General features: G+C 41.3%; 1 protein-coding gene and 1 pseudogene across 1 annotated transcript in view; both read left to right on the forward strand.

Moving 5' to 3' along the window:
• The window catches only part of LOC118931523 (dynein axonemal heavy chain 9-like), a 287,535-nt gene that overhangs the window by 112,784 nt on the left and 150,487 nt on the right, over positions 1-24,264 (forward strand). Inside the window, 6 exon segments of the mRNA XM_057499470.1 lie at positions 213-228; positions 1,886-2,027; positions 8,835-8,973; positions 10,974-11,261; positions 17,931-18,141; positions 22,479-22,606. Of these exon segments, the coding sequence (XP_057355453.1) occupies positions 213-228; positions 1,886-2,027; positions 8,835-8,973; positions 10,974-11,261; positions 17,931-18,141; positions 22,479-22,606 (924 nt within the window).
• LOC130683400 (rho-related BTB domain-containing protein 3-like) lies at positions 4,104-7,106 on the forward strand (annotated as a pseudogene).

A 24,264-nucleotide genomic window follows, 5' to 3' on the forward strand; every position in this document is an offset into this window, starting at 1 on the left:
TGCTAAGGCAGTGAGGAAATGCAAGTGGACCTGCTCCTGTCCTGCACAGGCTGGGCCAGTGGAGCCTGCTATAAGCACCAACACACCAACCTTAACTGCATTCCTCGAGTCTGCTCAACATTCAACCCTAAGGGCCCTCCTATAGCATTTTTACACAGAAGCACAGATGCCTGCAGTCCTCCAGCACATCATCATTTCTCAGTGAGTGTGAGGTTTCTAGCCTTCAGAGTCACAGGAGGGCATGCTGAGTCAGAGCGAGCTGCAGAAAGGGTCCGGGGGTCACCTTTGCCCAAGGGTGCCACATCAAGTTGTAAGTGGCAATAAGCTCACTTCCCCATTTCAGTAACAAGGTGAGAGCTCAGTGTATTTTACAGATGAGAGGACAGGGCTGGAGGAGATAACACAGGCTTCACCACTCCCATATCTCACAGGGTGACAGAGTGGCAGAGCTGTGCCATGAGCACCATGAGAAGCAGCAGGGCTCCATCTGTTGGTGGCGCACTGGGCACTGGAGACCACCTTTGCCAGAATGTCATTGACATTCTGTACACGGGAAAGAAGTTTCAGTTGCAAACTAATTGCTGTGAGCTCGAGTGTATTCAGTCATCAGAGCTTTACTCTGGGAAGGAGCTGAATCCTGATTGTGGAACAGGCATGTATTCTGGCAGCCATTCCCTTCCAGGCACTGGAGAGACAGAGCTGGTCCAGCTGCTGTTTGTGGTCCGGCTGTCTCTCTGTCTCTTTCTCTCTCTGTCTCTCTGTGTCTCTCTCTCTCACACACATACCCATCCTTACAGTCCAGTCTCCACAGAAGCCATAGCTATTCTAACCACCCTGAATTTAGCTGACAGGCTTGGGGCTCATTCAAAATCTTGCACTGAGCCTAGCTTCCAGGTTTTACATTCAAGAACCCTGAGAGACTGGAAAGACTCAGAAACATTCTGGGGTCCAGCACCCCTTTTGTCTTCCTCCTTTTGCTGCTGCTGATTTCTGCACACATTTTTTCAAAGCACCAAATGTGAAAATAAATGGATGAATTTCATTTCTGTTTCTCCTCCCACTGCTATAAGAGCAATCTAGCAGGTAGATATGACCCAGTCAGGCTTCAGCTTCAATCTCCTCTGGCTCCAGACCACATTTAAGAAAAAGGCGAATCTCTTTAGAAAGGCCCCAGTAGCCCTTGAAGATCTGGCTCCAGCCTCCCTTTGCCACTTTGGCCCTTTCTAGTCACCACCATACATGGAACACTCCATCCCTAAAGGGGTCACCTGTGCATACACAGTCTGTTCTAGAACATAGTCTGGGGAGTGGCTGTGAGGAGCTAAACCAAGATGAGGATGATCACATTAGCAGTTTCCATGTGAGCTGCTATTTTCTGGCAGCATTTCCTGAATGCTAAGCTCTTTACAGACTGTATTTTGTTTAATCCTCCGAACAATCCCAATGGCTTCATCATGCTGTGGCTAAGAGCCAGGCCCGGCTCATCATTGAGAAATGGGGACAATGGTATTGAAGTGCTCCCCTCAAAAGGATCATGGTGAAGATCAAATGAGTTAATGCACAAAACATGCTCAGAAAGGTGCCTACATGTGGCTGGTGCTAATACCCTTAGCTGTTTCCAGAGAGGGGGCCGATGTTCAGAGAGGTCGGTTCACTCCCAGCCTCTTAGTCAGTGTGTTGTGCATATGGATAAGGGTGGCCCGAGTTCTTTTACAGGTGTAGCCAGGGCCCATCAGTACGGATCCAGCATGCAATCCTGTCCTTCACTGAAAGGGGCCACAGAGCAAGTGTGTGAACCATGGGTTCCAGCCTGAGCTGCCACCCGCCACTGAAGCACAGTGGAAGCATTTTCTGTTGACTTGTTCACCAGGTGAAAAGCATCAAGATGCAATTCAAGATAAGAAGCAGCAGTTTGGCTTCCTTGGGGAGGAAACTAGCCTGAACCCCTCTGTGGGTATCTTCATCACCATGAACCCTGGCTACACTGGCCGCACAGAGCTGCCGGAGAACCTCAAGGCCCTCTTCAGGTGAGAGTCAGCTCTGCCCCAGGCAAGTGCCCCAAAGAGAAGTTTCTTTTATTTTTCCCACTGAAAATGTATGACATATGTATCAGAAGAAATTTGGAATGCTTTAAAAAGTAGATTTTACAAAACCATCTTTAATGCTATCACTGATGAAATTATGTTTTGCTTAATTGTGTTCTGTTCTTCTTTATATGTATACTATAAAGTCATATTTGTAGTCTACATTTGTGGTCTACACACCGTTTCACATTGGTTTGTTTTTTCAGTTCACAGTCTATCATAATCCTAGCATAGATAGTGTCTTCTCTTAGGCAGTCTTAAGAAATCTTCTTTCATGACTGCATTTTATTCTATCAAGTGCATGGTTCACAGTGTAATTAACAAGTCCCCATAGTTAAATATTAGGACTGTTTCCAACATTTAAAATGAATTTATGCATAATGTGGTAATATACATCTTTGTATGTAAGTCTTTTTTTTACTGTATGCATGATTATTTTCTTTGGCTAGCTTCCCAGAAGTGGAATCACTGAGTTAAGAGGAAGGAACATTTTTAAGGTTCTTGATACACATTGCCAAATTGCTTTCTAAAGAGAGTAGTGCCGAATGACACTCCTAGTAGCAATGCATGAGGGCACCTCTTTTACTTTACTTTTGCCACCAGTGGGTATCGCCATGCATGCAAATCTTCTTTATTGTGTGCAATAAAAGAAACAAATGCATTTTGTAGCAGGGACTGGAGTCTCCATTCTTTTTTCAGAAGAGAAGCCAGCCCAACAAAAAGAAAGTGAAAAGATGCTTCTACTTCATGGCTTTTGATTTTCTGCCTGTGAGCTGGTACCTAACAGAGAGAGGCTATGAGAGCTCTGATAAAGCTGTTGGTCTTGTCTCTAGACTGAGAGACCCAGGCCTGTCTGTTTGGGGATGCAGAGGCTTAGGGGACTGCCGGGAAGCTCCTGTATATATTGGTCCCTCACATTTAAATGGTTCCCATGGTGGCAAATCCCTGTGTCACTTGGAGAGGTGTGTGGCTTTCCTTCAGGCTTATCCTCCAGTTTATCCAAGAGCTTGTTGGAATGTCAACAGGCTGTCTAAGCTGGTACCACAAGATACAGGATTGTTTGCTATTTGTTTACACAAAGTGTTTATTACATAAGGCTTGTGCTACAAATAATGATGGGGGTGACTTATCACCCTGGTAAGAATTATTCCTTACATTTTGTTGCTGAATTTCAAGGGAATACAGAAGAAAATTTGGGGGGACAAAACAGAAACATATTTGTAAAAACAAAAAATGCAAACACCTACTTTAACATTAATTCTCACAAAACCCCTATGAGATGGATACTATTAGTTTTCCCCTTGCTCAGTGAGAAAACAGTCAAGAAATTGCCAGGGTAGATCCCTGTTACTGGGGTTAGCTAGTAACCCAACTAGTAAGCAGCAGTACCGGAGTTTGCACCCCGGCATCTGACTGCAGACACTCTGTCCCTCCCCATCTCAGGCCTGTCATCATGGGATGCTCAGCAGAGCCCTTGGCATTCTTTCTTCCAATGTGATGTGAACAGAGTGTTTCTTTTTCAAACTTGGCATGAGACCCTGTATATAGTTTAGTATGTATGTTGCCTTTATTAGTTAATGTTTTCCCATGTCATTACATAGTTTTTCTCATACCACATTACTTTTTGTGGCCACACTACATTCTGTTGTATGGACGCATATTTAACTTTATTTCAGGCTTCAAAGTAATTTTGAGCATCTGTGCATTTGGTTGCTCCTTTGAGTTTGGATGCAATGTGAAACAACTTAAAGGAAAGATGTAAGCGACTGATATGTTTTTGAAAATTTTTATCTGTAGGAAAAATGCAATTAAAGGAATAAATAGGGGGCCTCGGCGGGGAGCGCGTCGTGCTGCGCCCGCCCGCCGGGCCAGCGGAGGGGGGCGGCGGCCCCGCTCTCCTCCTCACCCATCTAGGCCAGAAGGAGGAGCAGCCGCAGGAGGTGACAGCTGCCCGGCCGCGGGAGCGCGGTGGAGAGGGGGCTGCAGCGCCCAGGCGCCGGGTGACTCCCGGCAGCGGCGGCCGCCCGGGATGTCCCCGGGCACTTCCTGACTGGCTGGCAGGCGCGTGCGGCCCGACTCGCACGGCCCGGCCCCCCTGGCTGGTTGGGGGGCCCGCTCTGCGTCGGCCGCGGGGCGGTGGAGGCGCGCGAGGGGGCAGCGGCCGGGGATGAGCTGACTGCGGCTAAATACGCCGCCCACGGGCCGCGAGAGGCCGCGAGGAGCCGCTTTTCTCCCAGTCGTCGCCCTGCGCTTGGATTCGAGATCATGTCCATTCACATCGTTGCGCTGGGGAACGAGGGGGGTGCGTTTCACCAGGACAATCGGTCGTCGGGGCTCATCCGCACTTACCTGGGGAGAAGCCCGCTGGTCTCAGGGGAGGAAAGCAGCTTGTTGCTGAACGCGGCCAGTACGGTCGCGCGCCCGGTGTTCACCGAGTATCAGGCCAGCGCGTTTGGGAATGTCAAGCTGGTGGTTCACGACTGTCCCGTCTGGGACATTTCTGACAGTGATTGGTATACCTCTCGAAATCTGATTGGGGGTGCTGACATCACTGTGATCAAATATAACGTAAATGACAAGTTTTCATTCCATGAAGTAAAGGATAATTATATTCCAGTGATAAAAAGAGCATTAAATTCAGTTCCAGTTATCATTGCTGCTGTTGGTACCAGACAAAATGAAGAATTACCTTGTATATGCCCACTATGTACCTCAGACAGAGGGAGCTGTGTCAGTACAACAGAAGGGATCCAACTTGCTAAAGAACTAGGAGCTACTTATCTTGAACTACACAGCCTTGATGACTTCTACATAGGAAAATATTTTGGAGGAGTGTTGGAGTATTTTATGATTCAAGCCTTAAATCAGAAGACAAGTGAAAAAATGAAGAAAAGGAAAATGAGCAACACGTTTCATGGAATTAGACCACCTCAGCTTGAACAACCAGAAAAAATGCCTGTCTTAAAAGCTGAAGCATCACATTATAACTGATTTAAATAATTTGCTGCTCTGCTGTCAGTGTGTGGATGTGATATTTTACAACCCAGATTTAAAGGAAGTTGTAGAGGCCCACAAGATCGTTCTCTGTGCCGTAAGCCACGTCTTCATGCTGCTTTTCAATGTGAAGAGTCACACTGACATTCAGGATTCCAGTATCATCCGAACCACCCAGGATCTCTGCTATAAACAGAGATACTGCATTTCCAGGTGCTGGCCAGGATTCTCCAGGCAACCCACCATTACGAGTCATTGTTAAAGACACCCTCTTCTGTTCTTGCTTATCGGACATTCTGCACTTCATTTATTCAGGTGCTTTTCAGTGGGAAGAATTGGAAGAAGATATCAGGAAGAAGTTGAAAGATTCTGGGGATGTTTCAAGTGTAATTGAGAAAGTTAAATGCATTTTAAAGACACCAGAAATATTAATTGCCTGAGGAATTGCAAAACCTATCAAGCCAGAAAACCTCTGTGGTTTTATAGCACTTCCCTCAAATTTTTCCTTAATAAACCAATGCTTGCTGATGTTGTCTTCGAAATACAAGGTACGACAGTGCCAGCCCACAGGGCCATCTTGGTGGCCCGTTGTGAAGTGATGGCTGCCATGTTTAATGGGAATTACATGGAAGCAAACAGTGTTCTGATTCCAGTTTATGGTGTTTCCAAAGAGACCTTCCTGTCATTCTTAGAATACCTGTACACAGACTCCTGTTGCCCAGCCAGCATTTTCCAGGCTATGTGTCTCCTGATCTGTGCTGAGATGTACCAGGTGTCTCGACTGCAGCACATCTGTGAGCTGTTCATCATTACACAGCTGCAGAGCATGCCAAGCAGGGAGCTGGCATCCATGAACCTTGATGTAGTTGACCTGCTCAAAAAAGCCAAGTTTCACCACTTCAATTGCCTTTCAACCTGGCTACTTCATTTCATTGCCACTAACTACCTCATCTTCAGTCAAAAGCCTGAATTTCAGGACCTTTCAGTGGAAGAACGCAGTTTTGTTGAGAAGCACAGATGGCCATCGAATATGTACTTGAAGCAACTTGCGGCATACAGGAAGTATATTCACTCTCGGAAATGTCGTTGCTTAGTAATGTAACCTGGAGCTTTTATATACATATGCTTTTAAAATTATTATTACAAAGGGGATAACTCTGGGTTCCAGTAAAATTCTTATGACCGATACCCATAAGGGCGTTAAAAAAAATCAGCATACAGCTTAATGTGTTTATTAGTTCTCTTCATAAAAAACTGCTATTGCAATCTTAAAAGGGAACAAAATACCCACAGGCTAGAACTAAGGCTTCACCCTTGTGTATAAAGCTGTTGTACAGCTATTTTTTCTTTTAAATGCCCTGTTGCTTTAGTGATATTAATATTCCCCCAGTTAAGAAATGTTTAAATTAAAAAAAAAATCATACAGGATTAATACAGAAATTTCATCATGTCTGATTAATTGCTCTATTAAAATAAGGGGCATTCAAAGGCTCAGTATGACTATCTCTATAATGACAAATCTAGGGTAAATTGATCAATCTGAAGTTTTCGGAATAGAAATTTGCCTGGGATTTTGAAAGTGAAGTGCCACATGGTTTCAAGTTAGTGACTGTGTTAGAGCCATCATGAAAAAATTTTCCATTTTTTATCTGGACAGCCCACTGAGCCCCCTTGTCTCCTCCCTGGGATTCCGATTAGGTAGGAACCCTAAACAGTGCTGGCCTTATGGCTGTGTAACCTGTATAGTCACACAGGGCCTCATGTTTGGGGGTGCCCCATGCTTGGTTCAGTGCTCTGCTATCGCCATATTGAAATCCTAATACTGTTTGAAGAAGGGCCCTGCATTTCACTCTGTTTGGGGCCCCCCAAATTATGTGTATCTCCTAGCAGGATATGGCTGTTTTCCTGCTCAAGCATCATTCTTTTCAAAAACAATAAGAGGCACCAACATCAAGGGAGGAGAATGAGGCTTGCTGGAAGGGAAGAGATCCCATGGGGTTCCTCATCCTTGGGAAAGTCTGTACCCCCCCCCCGGGCCTCTGTTGACACGTTGCCTGGTGAGTGAGAAATGCCTTGTGTTGTCTTATCTTTAGAACAATCACAGTCTGGCTCTATCACAGATGAACAAATGCTTCTTGATCATTCTGCAAAACCAGGATGTTGGTAAAAGTGCCCGACCAGCATGACTTTAGTGCACATTTGTAAAGATGCTCACAGGAAAAGATGATTTCTAAAGAATTTGCAATCAAAGGCTCAAGGGTGTTTTTAGTATACTTACTAGGATTAGGATGTCAGAGGCTTGAATCATTTGAATTCTTTCTGAGGACCACAAGGTTATTGATGAGGAATAACATGAATCTTGCCCTTCAAGATTATCTAGTAAATTGAAAGAAAGTGTATACATGAGAGACTTGTTACATCTAGTAGGATAGAGGACAGAATTATAAGTTCTCATCTATCACATGTCAACAAAAATAATTACATCAGAAGCTTAAAAGCTGAGAGATGGAAAATCAGATTACTATTTATTGCTAGCATTATTTTCATCTGTAATTCAGTATTCGGGTGTATTTTTCTTTTAATTGTCAGTGACTTAAGAATCCACATAGTTTTTCCAACTACTCAAAGATGTGATTAAGCAGTCCCATCCCATAGTATTAGACATAATATAATACAGTTAGTCCTTGGATATATACCAACACTATCAGTAAAACAATAAAAATTCCCTGCATATATCTTCCAAGAAACCTGATTGCAATTGGATTATATTCATGAAGATTAGCAGAATGCATTTTATATTTTTTGTATTTTAATCACCTGAGCTAATCAACTATTGGCAAATCCCATTTGACAAGGATTAGCATTGTAAAGAGTAGAGATACTGTGGTAGATTTCTAGAAATACATTCACATTTAAGACCTTTTAATAATAGCCTTTTCTTCATAAGTATATTCTTGCCCCTATGTGAATTATAGCACTTAAAATTCTAATTCAGTAACTTTTCATCTAGGAAATTGGAAAATACAAGTTTTAAAAGAAAGTATTTTCTTGAAAAAAAAAAAGGAATATAATAACCTTAGGCTCCTATTACATACCTAATCAGTTTTGAAAGTGAGTAATTTTAAAATCAAATGTTTCTAGAGCTAGAGGGGGAAAATCACAGGAAATCCTTATGCACAGACAGAAGTCCCCTTCTGTAGTCTCCTGTACACCATTCTGTGGCAAGTGGGGTTCATAGGTACCTACTTTAGATCTCAGCATGAGAGATTTCCACGTGTATGTGGCAAGTACAAGGGAAGCCTGAGCATCAGGACTTGGAGGTGACACATGTTCTGAGAATGGGGAATGGGGAGATTCTCATTTTCTTGTGGACACCAAGAGAGACTCAGTTCCTCAAGCTTAGCCCTTAATCTATTATAGAAGATTACCAATCTAGTAATCCACTAATTACTAAGGCTTTACTGATCTGTGCCTTGTGCAAGGCACACAGGATTCAGGTTGCAAGACTCAGCTGTGGCCCCATTTTTGCCCTTACCTGCTGACATCATCCATCACCTTGTACAAGAGTTCACTTCCTTTATCCTTAGTTAGCTCATCTTTAAATTGAGGGTCTTTGATGAAATAATTGCTAAGGTCTCAGTTTTTGCACTCACAAATGCCTCTGTCCATGATCTCAGCCAGTGACTCTTGTCTTACAAGCTCCCTGCAACTCTATGGTTGGGAAACCTAATTGGCTCTCTGTGTCCTTGTATGCAGGCCTTGTGCGATGGTTGTTCCCGGCTTTGAGTTGATATGTGAGATCATGCTGGTGGCAGAAGGATTCACTGAAGTCCGGTTATTAGCCAGAAAATTCATCACTCTCTACCAGTTGTGCAAAGAGCTTCTCTCCAAACAGGTGCACTCCCTAGCTAGACTGTTCACTGCTCCTATGTGATAGCCCCAGCTCTGGACTGGTTCTGGGGCCAGGATGTTAGGCAAACATTAGAGCCTTCTCAAGGACACTCACTCTGTGCTCAGCATATTAAAAGCTCTGAACACTTCTATAATAAAGATCTGTGTCCATTTTCTTAGCCCAGCATTTTTAAATGATTTGTTGCGGAACTCCATTTTTTAAAAGAATACTTAGCAACACTTTATAGATCCAGTGTCCCAAGAGAAATCCTGCAGTGGCAAACAAAACCCTTGGAGGCAATGGTCTTTATCTGAAGGGGCATGATAAGGTGAGAGGGTTGGAAAGAGAGAGTTAGGCAGTAAGGATCCCCACTTCTCACTGCTGCTTGTCGTTAAAAGGACAAGAAGGACCTATGGCAGGTCCCCCGGCAGGAATAGCACCTTAAAACATGACTGAGCACCTCTAAGAGTAAGCCTTCAGGGGAGAATTTCTTGCCGGCAAGGACAGCCATCAGGCTTCCCTGGGCTGCTCCCACAGACCCCTCTACTGTTTGGGGTTCTCTGGCTTGGATCCCATTTGCCACCACAACATGGGCTCTCTCAGCCCTGTGAAATCTGTCCAAGGTGCATAACCACCTCCAGCTGAGCATCTGAAGCTGCTCTTCGTGCCAGCACCCCACCCCAAGCCTACTTCTCCTGAATTCCTCACTTCAGTACCAGGAACCATCATTTACTCACTTGGTAATTCCAGAACACTGCAGGTTATCCTCGACATGTGCCTCTTCCTCAGCCCTACCTCTTATGTATAATGAATGAGCTGTTGTGCATTCTACCCCCTGGATATTTCTCACATGTGTCTCATATTCTCTCTACCCCTTTAGTCCCAAGCACCCATGTCTCTGGCTTAAACTCTTGGAACTGCTTCTCTGCAAGTTTCTCTACCTCTGCTCCAGTTCCTCGAGCCCATTCTTTAGCCACCAGCTAAAGTGATCATTTAAAAATGCTTCTCACTGGTTTTAGAATAAAGACCAATATCCTGATCATACCCTTAAAAGACTGTGGGGGGCTCTGCCTCCCACCTACTTCCACAGCTGCAGTTCACAGTCCTGCACTGGCCTTCCCTAATCTCAGTGTGCATTGAAGGTCAAAGACATGGCTGCTGTAATAGGCTGAGGAGCAGACTTCCCTGAAGAAACAACATTAAAGTCCTGACGGCATAGAATTCAGTGAAGCACAGATGAGAAAGAAGTGCAGCCCAGGCCAGAAGGACTAGGTTATCCACAGGCTGAGGGGCAGGAAGACAGTCAGTTTGGGGCAGAGCCACCTTGTCCCCTGTCTTCCTTGTGCAGTGAGTTGCAGCATGTGTCACAGCTCTCATTAAATAATGATATGCTATGAAGCAAGGAGCAGAGCGGGGACTTGAATCTAGTACTGCCTGAGTGCAGGCTGTGCTCTGTACTACACAATTCCCCTACCACGCTGCTCGTACACCTGGTGTCAGCAGTATGGCTCACTCTCCCCTGGCATCTACTGTCAGGACTTGTGACCAGTGAGTTTTACTTTTGACAGAATTTTTAAGGAACTGTTTTTGGGGGAATTCCTTTCTCAGAGTGTTTGAAGGCCTCTAGGGTGGAGTGTGCGAGTTCAGCCTTGGCCATTTCTAAGAGCCAATAAGCTCCCTCCTTTATAACCCTTCCACCCACTGGATGTACAAGCAGTAGCTAGACAGGTTTGGAAGTGGTTCTGTTTATTTTCCCTGACCTCCAGCCCCTGTATGTCCTGCATCTGTGTTATTGTCATCATAGCTGGAAAACTAATGCCAGACCAGGAGTGAGGATCCTGTGATCAGAATCTTCTACATCACTGGTCTTTTCCTGTCCCTCTGTCTTGGCCCCAGAAGTGACATAATCCTGATGGGATATCTATAACTTTGCAGACACCAGCCCAAGTTCATGGTGTTCTGCAGCCCACAGCCCTGGTCTAACCTGCACTGCCATCCCACAGGATCACTACGACTGGGGCCTGCATGCCATCAAGTCTGTGCTGGTGGTGGCAGGATCCCTGAAGTGAGGGGACACTGACCGGCCCGAGGACCAAGTCCTCATGTGCTCCTTGCAAGACTTCAACATCCCCAAGATTGTGACCGACGACATGCCAGTGTTCATGGGCCTGACTGGGGACCTCTTTCCTGCCCTGGACGTCCCTCGGAGGAGAGACCTCAACTTTGAAGGTTTGGTTAGGTAGGCGGTGGTGAATCTGAAGCTCCAGGCTGAAGACAACTTTGTGCTCAAGGTACATGGGGTTTTCCCTCCCAAGATTTCTTTGTCTCTTGGTCCTTTCCTTGGGTGATGGGTTTCCTTCATTCTCAATCCAAGGGGTACTTAGGATGTACAAATGTGTATCAATTTAGCAATAACCCAGTTCAAGAGCTCTTTATTAGGGCACTCACAATGTGGAATGCATGGTGGGGAATGCAAGAGAAAGACAGAGCCCCTACCATCAGGGAGCTGATGATCGAATGAAAGGAAGAAGACACATCCATTGTGCTACAGCACTTGTTGCCTTCCTGCGAATTACTTCTACATGGTTATAGAGGGGTGATGGTACAATGTGGAAGTCATGTTGGTTCCTCTGCATTTTTCTGATCTTATAAATGTTTTGAAGTGATCAGGAGCAAGCTTTCCTACAATTAAAAAATTCCTAGTGTTAGGAAGACTGATATACCCCCCTGCAAGGTGTCCACATCCTAATTCCCAGGCTCTGTGAATTTGCTACATGACAAAGGTCACAGATGGAATTAAGGCTGCTAATAAACTGACCTGGAGATGAGATGACCCTGGGTTACCTGGGTGGCCCAATATAATCACAATGGTCTATAAAAGTAAGCAGAATGAATGTCAGAGTGACACCACAGGAAAGAGACTCGATCAGCCATTGGGGGCTTTTAGAGGGAAGAAGGGGCCACAGGCCAGGAATGAAGCAGCCTCTAGAAGGTGGAAAAAGTAAAAACAAAACAAACAGATTCTCCCACAGATCTTTCAGAAGGATCCAGTCCTATCAACACCTTGGTTTCAGCCCAGTGAGACCCATTTTAGATTTCTGACCACCTAAACTCTTAAGATAACTTGTGTTGCTTTAAGTCATTAAATTTGCAGTGGTTTGTTATTACAACAGCATTAGAAAATGAATACATTTGGCAGTAAATAAAGACTTAAAAAAACACGTTAACTTTAGTGCAAGGGTGACCAGTTGGGTATTGAAACCATGGTGGTGTTTACATTTTCTGGGGAGGCTGAGGGAAGGTGAAGGCATTTCCCTGTTGGGTTAAAACTGTAGATTAATGAAGAAGTGTTCATCCAGAGCAGATCTTTAGTTGTGATCCAAATGACCTTTATTAGGAGTGAATATACCCATGACCTACCTCCTTAAAAAGGAAGCACAGGCCCCCAGATTTAAAGCTGCGAAGGATTGACCAACATGGGGCAAGGTGCAAGTGTTCTTTTGATTTAATTGTGCTGACATTTTTATTAGGATTAGGATATACTGTTGAGTTTTTAGTGCTTCAGATATAAAGTTCTGTACATGTTGAATGGTCTTCCCCAGTCCCATTTCTCCAGAAGTCTATTACTTTTACTGAGCAATTTTGTAGAAAGTAACATTTTCTTGATACATACATGTAGTTCCAGAAGTACCTGCACACAAAGAGCTGGGTCGTGGAGTGAGATGTGACAAGTGCCACAAAGGAGGGTCCTAGGGTGTAGGGACATGGAGAGATTTTTTTTTCTTGTACAATACTATCTTTAGAAATCACATGACCATCACTTCAGTGTTTATAAGTGTTTTTATGTTCAGTATCACATTTGATCGCCACAACATATTCAGCTAATGATGCAGATGAGGGACTTTACAGAAGAGGAAACTGGAATGCCGTTACTTTTCCAACATAAGCCACTAAGTTATTTCACGGGACAGAGGGTGCTCCCCTTTGGGGAACAAACAGTCTGGGGGCAGGTTACTTCTACTCCACTCCAGGAGTTGCTTCTAAGCACACAATACTTCACTGGTTGGGATTAAGCCCTGGTGACGTATAAATAGAATCGCAAATTGGTATCTGCTTTCATTTCTGAGACCACGTTTTACTGAAGGAAGCAAGACATCACCTGGTCCTCTGCAACTGTACTGTTTTCACCAGTGGGCTCATAGCTACACCCAATGTCTCTCCTCCCAAGTTCACTGGATAGACTTTTTAAAGGTAGATAAGGACAGGAGGGTCTGCCAGGTAGAGGGAAAGGCTCAGCAAAAGGGTAGATGGGGAACCATAGAGATTGTACAGCAGCAGAGAGAGGTCCAGTGTTGCTGAGAAAAAGGTATTGGGGTAGTGGGTGGGCAATCGGACTTAAAAGATACTGTGGACCATAATACAGAAGACCTTGCATGCCAGACTGAGGGTTTCCTCTTAAAGGAAAGGCTCTGAGCCTAAAAGGTGCCCCCACCCCAGAGATGAATTAAATCTGATGCGGTTCCTAAGATGCAGAGCATGGGGCTGATGTCTTAGGATCAGGACAGTCCACATCTTCCCAAATAATCTGGGAGTTGGCTGGGGCAAGATGACCCTCCTTTCCCATTTTCTCCATTTTTTTTCTTATTGAGAATCTGACCCTCCCTTTCCACAGATTTGTCAGTTAGCCCACATTCTCTTTTCTTTTTTATAACGGGGGGAGAGTGGACATCCCTGTCTTGTTCGTGATCTTAGGTGAAAAGCTTTCAGCTTCTCACTGTTAAGTATGAAGTAGGCTGTGCATTTGTCATATATGGACTTTATTATGTTGAGGTACTTGCCCTGTATACCCATTTTGTTGAAAGTTTTTATTAAGAATGGATACTGAATTTTGTTGAATGCTTTTTCACTATCTATGGAGTTGATCATGTGGATTTTTTTTAGTTGAGTATTTTTGCATGTATGTTCATCAGGGATATTGGTCTGTAATTTTCTTTTTTGGTGGGGTCTTTGCCTGGTTTTGGTATTAGAGTGATGCTGACTTCATAGAATGAGTTTGGAAGTGTTCCCTCCTCTTCTATTTATTGGAAAACATTATGGAGAATGGGTATTATATCTTCTCTCAATGTTTGATAAAATTCAGCAGTGAATCCATCTGGACCAGGGGTTTTGTTCTTGCATAGTTTTTTGATTACTGATTCAATTTCATTGTTGGTAATTGGTCTGTTTAGATTTTGTTTCTACCTGCGTCAGTCTTGGAAGATTGTATTTTTCTAGGAAGTTGTCCATTTCTTCTTGGTTATCCAGTTTGTTAGCATATAGATTTTCATAGTATTCTCTCATAATTCTTTGTATTTCTGTGGGGTCTGTTCTGATTTTTTCCTTTTTCATTTCTGATTCTGTTTATGTGTGTAAATTCTCTTTTTCTCTTAATAAGTCTGGCTAGGTGTTTATCTATTTTGTTTGTTTTCTCAAAGAATCAGCTCTTAGTTTCATTGATTTTTTTCTGTTGTTTTATTCTTCTTCTCAATTTTATTTATTTCTTCTCTGATCTTTATTATGTCCCTCCGTCTGCTGACTTTAGGCCTCATTTGTTCTTCTTTTTCCAGTTTCAGTAATTGTGACTTTATTCATTTGGGATTGTTCTTCCTTCTTTAAAGAGGCCTGGATTGCTAATATACTTTTCCCTTAGAACTGCCTTTGCTGTGTCCCACAGAAGTTGGGGCTTTATGCTGTTGTTGTCATTTGTCTCCATATATTGCTTGATTTCTGTTTTAATTTGGTCATTGATCCGTTGATTATTTAGAAGCATGTTCTTAAGCCTCCATGTGTTCATGAGCCTTTTTGTTTTCTTTGTACAATTTATTTCTAGTTTTATACCTTTGTGATCTGAGAAGTTGGTTGGTAGAATTTCACTCTTTTTTAATTTTGAGGCTCTTCATGTGGCCTAGTATGTGGTCTATTCTGGAAAATGTTCCATGTGCACTTGAGAAGAATGTGTATCCTGCTGCTTTTGGGTGTAGAGTTCTGTAGATGTCTGTTAGTTCTGTCTATCCTAGTGTGTTGTTCAGTGCCTCTGTGTCCTTACTTATTTTCTGTCTGGTTGATCTGTCCTTTGGAGTGAGTGGTATGTCGAAGTCTCCTAGAATGAATGCATTCTGTTAGTATTGTTTCACATATGTAGGTGCTCCTGTGTTGGGTGCATAGATATTTATAATGGTTATATCCTCTTGTTGGACTGCCCCTTTATCATTATGTAATGTCCTTCTTTATCTCTTGTTACTTTCTTTGTTTTGAAGTCTATTTTGTGTGATACTAGTACTGCAACACCTGCTTATTACTCCTTGTTGTTTGCTTGAAATATCTTTTCCCATCTCTTGACTTTTAGTCTGTGCATGTCTTTGGGTTTGAGGTGAGTCTCTTGTAGGCAGCATATAGATAGGTCTTGCTTTTTTATCCATTCTATTACTCTGTGTCTTTTGATTGGTGCATTCAGTCCATTTATATTTAGGGTGATTATCGAAATATATGTACTTATTGCCATTGCAGGCTTTGGATTCATGGTTACCAAAGGTTCAAGGTAGCTTCTTTACTATCTAACTGTCTAACTTAACTCTTTTATTAAGCTATTATAAACACAGTGTGATGGTTCTTTATTTCTCTCCCTTCTTATTCTTCCTCCTCCATTCTTTGTATGTTAGGTATTTTATTCTGTACTCTTTTGTGTTTCCTTTGACTGCTTTTATGAACAGTTGATTTTATTTTTTGCCTTTAGTTAGTATTTGGTTGATCTGCTTTCTTTGCTGTGATTTTCTTTTCTCTGGTAACATCTATTTAACCTTAGGAGTGCTTCCATCTAGAGCAGTCCCTTTAGAATACTCTGTAGGGGTGGTTTGTGGGAGGCAAATTCCCTCAACTTTTGCTTCTCTGAAAATTGTTTAATCCCTCCTTCAAATTTAAATGATAATCATGCTGGATACAGTATTCTTGGTTCAAGGCCCTTCTATTTCACTGCATTAATTATATCATGCCATTCTATTCTGGCTTGTAAGGTTTCTGTTGAGAAGTCTGATGATAGCCTGATAGGTTTTCCTTCGTAGTTGATCTTTTTTCTCTCTGTGGCTGGAATACTCTGTCCTTGTCTTTGATCTTTGCCATTTTAATTATTATATGTCTTGGTGTTGTCCTCCTTGGGTCCCTTGTGTTGGAAGATCTGTGGGTTCCATGGTCTGAGAGACTATTTCCTCCCCCAGCTTGGGAAAGTTTTCAGCAATTATTTATTCAAAGACACTTTCTATCCCTTTTTCTCTCTCTTCTTCTTCTGGTACCTCTATGATGCGAATATTGTTCCATTTGGATTGGTCACACAGTTTTCTTAATATTCTTTCATTCCTAGAGATCCTTTTATATCTCTCTACCTCAGCTTCTCTGTATTCCTGTCCTCTGATTTCTATTCCATAGTCTCTTGCACCTCATCTAGTCTGCTTTTAAGTCCTTCTATTAATTGTTTCATTTCTCCCTCCGGACTTCATCCCTTAGCTCTTGCATATTTCTCTGCAGATCCGTCAGCATGGTTATGACTTTTATTTTGAATTCTTTTTCAGGATGTTTGGGTATATCTATCTCACCAGGCCCTCTCTCTGGCATTGTTTGAGTGATTTTGGACTGGACCAGGTTCTTCTACCTTTTCATAGCAATAGAAGTGATCGCCAGCAAGTGGCGCGTGTGTCTTGGACTGATACTTAGAATAACTTCTGTCATCATGACTCTAAATCCACAGAGAACACAATGTAGTGAAAAATATCTACAATCATAAAAGTAAGCCACTATTGGTCTTCAACTCTTATAATCATGGGAAATATAGAAGGTCTAAATATAAGTACAGAACAGAATATAAATATTACCAAATATGGCAACATAAGAGAATAATGGGTCTGGCAGAAGAGAGATGATGGAGAGGACAAGGAAAAGTAAAAGTAAGCGTAAGTGTCCTTATATATTTATCTTACAGAAGATACCTTCAAAAGTTGGCAGATTAGTAGCAGTCAGAGAGTAGAAATAACCCATTCATCAGTTGATAAATGGACAAACAAAATGTGGTTTACCTATGGAGTGGAATTTTATTCAGTTATAAAGAGGAATGAAGTAACTGGTACAGGCTACAGTGTGGGTGGCCCTTGAAAATGCTGTAAGAGGCCATTCACAAAATACCACATATTTAATTAATCTATTTATAGGAAATGTCCAGAATAGTCAGATTTATAGAAGCAGAGTGTACTTCAGGGGTTGCAAAAGCTGAGGCAGCAATGGGCAGATGGGTGTGACCAGCAATGAGTATGTACATCTTTTTTTCCTTTTGGGGTGATAAAGAGGTCCTAAAATTGGAGAGTGGTGATGGTTGTATAATCCTGGGAATATGCTCAAAACCTTTGAATTTTATACTTTTAAAAGGTAAATTTTATGGTACTTGGGTTATATCTCAACACCACTGAAATGAACAAAATTTGATGGAACTAGAAAGCAATTTTAAGTTTTTCCAGTAGCAGGGAATCGGTAATTGTTGATGAAAAAGTCTAGGAATATAATACAGTCTCCTTTCAACAGCAAGAGCAGCCCCACCACCACCTCACCTTCCATTATAATCACTTGTCATGTCCACATGACTTGCTTCTTGATCGGACTCTGGGATCATGCCGAGCAGGATGGTCATCTCTGAATGCCCCTCACCTGGTACACTCTCAAGCACTTAGTGGGTGACTAATAAATTATATGACTGAATGATGAATGAGTGAGTACAGGAATCATGTTGACACTGTGTTTAGGACCCATCCCATCTTGAGGGGAGTAGCCCTTCCTCGGTTGATGTCGGTCTCACTCCAGACACCAGCCTGGCCCACAGAAGAGCTGTGGGGAGTAGGTGAGTGACAGATTGGTCCCTCTGGCTGAGTGCTGTGTTCCCCCAGGTGGTCCAGCTGGAGGAGCTCCTGGCAGTGCGGCACTCAATGTTCGTGGTGGGCAGTGCTGGTGCCGGCAAGTCCCAGGTGCTGAGGTCCTTGCACAAGACCTATCAGATCATGAAACGCCGCCCCGTCTGGACTGACCTCAACCCCAAAGCCGTCACAAATGATGAGCTCTTCGGCATCATCAATCCAGCCACATGAGAATGGAAGGATGGTAAGAGCAGTATACCCCTGGGGGAAAGTCCCCACTACCCTCAGAGGCCCTCAAGCAGGTGTGAACATTGTGAGAAGAGCTGCAGAGGAGAGAACGCTGGGCCGGTCTTTTTGGGATGGGAGAAGGAGGTGAAGAGAGAATCAAGGAAAGGAAGAAACCCTTTGGCTTGGAGGGGAAAATAGCCTTTGGGGTAGTCTCTTTGCTTGGGGACTTTGCAGCTGCCCCTTGAAAGGGGGGCACTCACAGAGGATGAGGCCGCCAGGCATTCTCAGCTGCAGTTCTGTGATTCTGGAGCAGTCACAGAGTCCCTAGCTAGGCAGTGGGTTTAAGACATGGGTGTGATAGGGAAGCCCACAGCCCATTCCTTAGGGAGCAGTGCAGTGTGGCATTCCACAGAGGGCACAGCCCCAGGAGAGATGGCAAAGCTGCCAAAGGGGACATACACCATCATTCATCTCAGGAGAGCCCTAGAACCCTGGTCTCTTCAACGATCCTGAGGGTTCCAAACCTTTGTTCACTCATTGCTGACCTCACCATCAGCAACGGGCGGATGTTGAAAAAGGGTCTATTATCACTGGGTGTGAGCAGAAAAGAAAGTGAAGAGAACTCTCTGTGAGTGGATATGATCTCTTTCTAAAACTGATGTTTCAGAAATGAATGAGGACATCTCGGATCCCTCCTCATGTCTCCATGTCTGACTACATCAGGGTCAAACTGCCTGGGTTCCTAATTTAGAGCCTTCAGTCAGAGACCTAGAATAAGGGGAGTAACATCTCTAGTTTTTATTTCAGTGACTATTAATGAGGCTTAACATCTCTTCCTTGTTACTGGTCTTAGTAATTTGCTCCTCTGTGATTTGACTCCCCCTTATTATTTTCTTATCAGTTTGTACAGTTCTTTATATGTCAAAGCGATTAACCCTTTATCTGTTGTAGGCATTGCTAATGGTTATTCCCTATTTGCCATTTTTCTGCACATACTTCATGGCATATTTACCATACACTTTTTAGAGGAGGAAATTATGTCCATCTAGTCTTTTTAGAATGTGGAATTGTTACGTAGTTTATAACCCTTTCTACCTTTCAGCTATACATTTGGTATCATAAATTTGGTCCTAGAGATTCTTTCTATGTTTACATTTTTATCCATCTGGAATTTATTTTGAGGCTTGGTATGAGGTAAGGTACAGAATCAATTTTATTTCCTTCCAGGTGGATAATTTAAATTAATGTGCAGCAACATTTATTAAGTAAAGTATCCTTTCCCTCTGCATTTAAACACCAGCTTGTCAAATACACTGAGATCTAACTGGGTTTTCTACTTTGCTCCACTCACCTATTTACCTAATGCCATTCTATTTTAGTCACATTTTATAACATTTTAATGTCTGATAAGGTAGGGCCCTCCTCAATGCTCTTGTAATTTTCCTGGCTAGTCTCAAGTACTTCCTATTCCATATCAGATTTAAACTCACATAATATGATCCAAACTTTAAGTGGTGTTTCAATTTTAATTAAAGTTTTATTAATGTGTTCATTAAATGTTGAAAATCTGACAAAATGTATAATAATCATAAACCTGTATTCACTAAATAAGAGAACTTCCAAGTAAATGGAGTATGACTTTATTAAATGTCTCAGAACCACTTAATAAAACAGTAATATAGTGTATTATATTAATGCATCTTTTTCAATATTAGATCCAGTAGACAGAAAAATAAGTATAGACATAGAAGTGGGAAATATATCATCAAACTCAGTATAATACATAGTTATATAACTTTGCATCTTACAAATAGAAAATATTCCTTTCTTGGTAGGTTCATGGAACATTTCCAAAAATTTAGAGTTTCATTGGGAACAAAACAAACCAGAATGAATTCAAAAGTGTTAATGCAGAGGCCACAATTCCTAATAATAATGCAATAGAATTAGAAACAAATAGCAAGGAAATGACCAAAAATAATTTTACCACTTACAGATCAAGAAATGCTCACTTAATCCTTGGGTTAAAGGGAAAATTAAATTGCAATCCCTGTAGGAAGCAATAGAAATAAAAACACTTCATACAAAACCTATAGGACACATCTAAAGCCAATAAGGAAAAACTCTAAACTCTATTTTACAAGGTAGATGAGAAATGAAGGAAGTCATTATCCATCCTAATTATTCAAAGAATAATAAAGTAAACCTGGAAAAAATTGGGAAGAAGAAACTTAATGCAGAAAAAGGTAAAATTGGTGGAAAGAAGCAAAGAAAACCATAGGAATGATAAATAAATATAAGTCCATTGTGAGCATGATTAATGGGAAAAAGTAAAACTGTATCAGATAGGGAAGGGGAAAGAAGATGTAACAGTAGATACAGACAAGATTAAAATAGAAGAGAATAGTTAGATGACACATACAAAAATCAGAAATAAAATGGTCCACTGGTAAAGATTTACTCAATATGAAGTAGAAAATGAGTTAACTAATAAAGAGGAAAATTTAAAAATATAGCCAGAACAAAAAAAGATAATTCCAAAATCATAAAAAGGACTTCCCTCAATTCATTTTATGAAGCCACAATAAACTTGATATCAACCTTTCTGTAGAACCAAAAACAAGAGCCTAATTTCATTTAGTATTGTAGATTCACAAATTTTCTATAAAATATCAGTAATAGAATCCAACACTGTAGAGAAAATGGAAGTTCCACAGCCAGGATTCTCACCTGACCTTGGTTTTCTTGCCCACCTTGTATGAGCAGTGCTGGTAGGTGCAGTCTTGCACACCTGTGGGCAATGAGATATTAGTGACTCAATGTAAGGAGCTCCACCCAGTGTTCTGGGGCTGTGTGGCTGCAAGGTGGTGAAGAGGCCGAGAGGCAGAGACTAGCCTGCTGTATGCAGACTGCCCTCAGGCAGACAGGATTCCAGAGCTTGACCTGCCACCATGAGAATAAAGCTGGCTATAAACCCTTTTACCCCAAGAACATTCCATTGTCACTTTTCGGTCTCACCGAATCCAGAGTGAAATTGCCTGGGGCTGACACCCTCAGGGGAGACAAACACTGTCTCAAAATAATATACTTTGACCAAGTAGAATCTACTCTAGGAATGTAGGGTTACATTGATTATTTTTAGAGTGTTTTTTAAAGTATTAATTATTTTTCTAAGTATTTTTAAGTGCTTATTAAGTATTTAAGTATATAAGTATTAAGTAAGTACTTATTTTAAAGTATTAATTAAAGCATTGAAAAATTAAAGAAGTAAATCATTTGATCAATCAACAAATGCTAAAAACTCACTGGCCACTCCTAATTTTTAAAAAATTCTAAGTAAAATAGAAATAGAAGGAATCCCTTAAATATAATATATACTCTTAACCTAAAGTCAAAAGGAAAAAGAAAGCATTCTTAATGATGAGAAAGTAAAACTGTTTTCATTGAAATCTGGAATAAGTCAGGGAGACGTATTCCAATATTATTAGTCAGGGTTGATTGGTGGGATTCTAGAAGATGCAGTAAGACAAGATAATGGAATATGTGGTATAAATTGGAAGAATGTAGAACAATCATTATTTTGCTGATACAACTTTATGCCTAAAGAAGTCAAGAGGTATTATTGAAAAATCACTAGAATTAATAAGAACATTTATTAAAGGTAACTAAGTATAAACTAAATATACAAAATTTGATAGCTTTTCTCTATACTAGCAGTAGCCAGCTAAAAATGGAAGTACAAAAAAACCAGTCCCATTCACAATAGCAATAAAAACTATGAAATGTTTAGGAATATATTTAGCCAAAGTGATACACTGAAAATGCTATAAAATTGTATTAAGGAACATAAAACAATATTTGAATAAATGAAAAGACATACCATATTATTGATTGGGAAACCTTGGTCTCATAAAAATCAATTCTATCCTAATGAAGATATAAATTTCCTGTAATGCCAGTTTAAATCACATTCAGACTTTTCTCAAAGTCTGCATTTGACAAGATTTCCCTGGGCTGCAATTACAAAGGATGAAAACTTACCTAAAAAGGTTTTATGTAATTCCATCATGTCACAGTTGCCTGTTGAAATAATTTGCTGAGTCCCTTGTCACGTAAAAAGCCAGTACTATCAGGCATTGTTGTTTTGTGTAGCTGTTCTTACTAAAAGTCAGACTGGAGCAGAGAGAGAGTGGGAGTTGCCTCATGGCACTGTCAAATCTTGGTAAAAAGATATAAAACCAGTTCTGACCTGCCTTTCTATTTACACCTTCTGTAGCTAATAAGGAAAGGCTGTGCTGAGAGAAAGAAGATTGGTGGTGAAATGGAAAATAAATTATCCGTGGTTCCTTTTAGGATTGTTCTCTTCCATCATGCGGGAGCTTGCCAACATCACCCATGATGGGCCCAAGTGGATCTTACTGGATGGTGACATAGATCCAACGTGGATAGAGTCTCTCAACACTGTCATGGATGACAACAAGGTATCAGTGGGGAAGGGGAGTCTGCGTCATCCCTATTCATCTATGAAACGTGTACCCCAGGCACATTTGGAAATCTTGATTCCACACAGGGCTGGCCCTGAGTACAGAATTATTACCAGTGTCTTTATTTATTTTTTATCTATTCCAGCTTTATGGAGATATAATTGACATAGAACATTGTGTAAATTTAAGGTATACAATGTGATGATTTGAAGTATGCATATATTTTGAAATGATTACCACAATAAGGTTAATTAACACCTCCATCACCTCATCTGATCATCTTTTTGTTGTTGTTTTTGAGAGCTTTTAAGTGCTAAGATCTACTCTCTTAGCAACTTTCAAATATGCAATACAGTATTAACTATAGCCACAATGCTGTACATTACATCCTAGGATTAATTTATCTTATAACTAGAAGTTTGTAACTTTTGACCTCCTTCATCCATTTCCTCCACCCACCTCATCACCCCCAACCCTGGCAACCACTGATCTATTCTGTTTCTATGATTTTGTTTCTTTTAGATTCCATATATACATGAGATCATATAGTATTTTTCTTTCTCTGTTTGATTTATTTCTTGCACCACAATGCTCTCCAGTTCCATCCATGTTGCCACAAATAATGGGACTTCCTTCTTTTTATGGCTGAATAATATTTCATTGTGTATATGTACCACATTCTCTGTCCATTCATCTTTCATTGGATACTTAGTTTGTTTCCATGTCCCAGGTATTGTAGGTAATGCTCCAGTGAATGCAGGGGCACAGGTATCTCTTCAAGATCCTGGTTTCACTTATTACTGGTGTCTTTAATAGACATCTCAGAATGGACTCATCTGAATGAGCGACTTTCACTTACATTGATGGCCCTGTTTTTAGCACTGCTGTCATTTCCTTCAAAATCTTCTGCATGTAGATTAATTTAATATTTAGAGCTGAAAGGAATCTTAAATCATCTCTTCCAATCTTTGTTTTTTCTTTCCAAATAAGGAAACTAAAGATGAGAAATATTCTGAGCCTGTCAGACATTCTCAATGGTGACACTCTTTATCCATGGAAAAAATATTTTTATTTTGTTTTATTTTGGTATCATTAATATACAATTACATGAGCCCCATTGTGGTTACTAGATTCCCCCCATTATCAAGTCCCCACCACATGCCCCTTTATAGTCACTGTCCATCAAGCATAGTAAGATGCTATAGAGTCACTACTTGTCTTCTCTGTGCTATACTGCCTTCCCCATGCCCTCTATATTATGTGTGCTAATCGTAATACCCCTTATTTCCCTTATCCCTCCCTTTATATTTTTATTTTTTATAAGCAATGAAGACTAACAATGCCAATAAACTAGCTATTAAGCTGGTGGCTGCTCCTAAACTTGCTGAGAAAGCACATCCATATTAGAAGTGTTACAAAGGTTTCTACATTTATAGGATAATTAGAATAAATGTATGTTCTCTCAGAGGGATGACCTAAAGAGACACGGTAGTAATAAGAAGCCTAAGCTTTTTTCCTTTAATAATCTTATTATTCCAGTATGGCCTAATTCATTCAAATCACTGACATCAATGTAAGTTTTTTAGGTAACTTATTTCCTGACTCGATATACACACACGGGTGGGAGTGGAGAGAGGAGAGAGAGAGGATTGTTG

Source organism: Manis pentadactyla, chromosome 4 (assembly GCF_030020395.1).
Source record: "Manis pentadactyla isolate mManPen7 chromosome 4, mManPen7.hap1, whole genome shotgun sequence".
Classification (NCBI taxonomy): Eukaryota; Metazoa; Chordata; class Mammalia; order Pholidota; family Manidae; genus Manis; species Manis pentadactyla.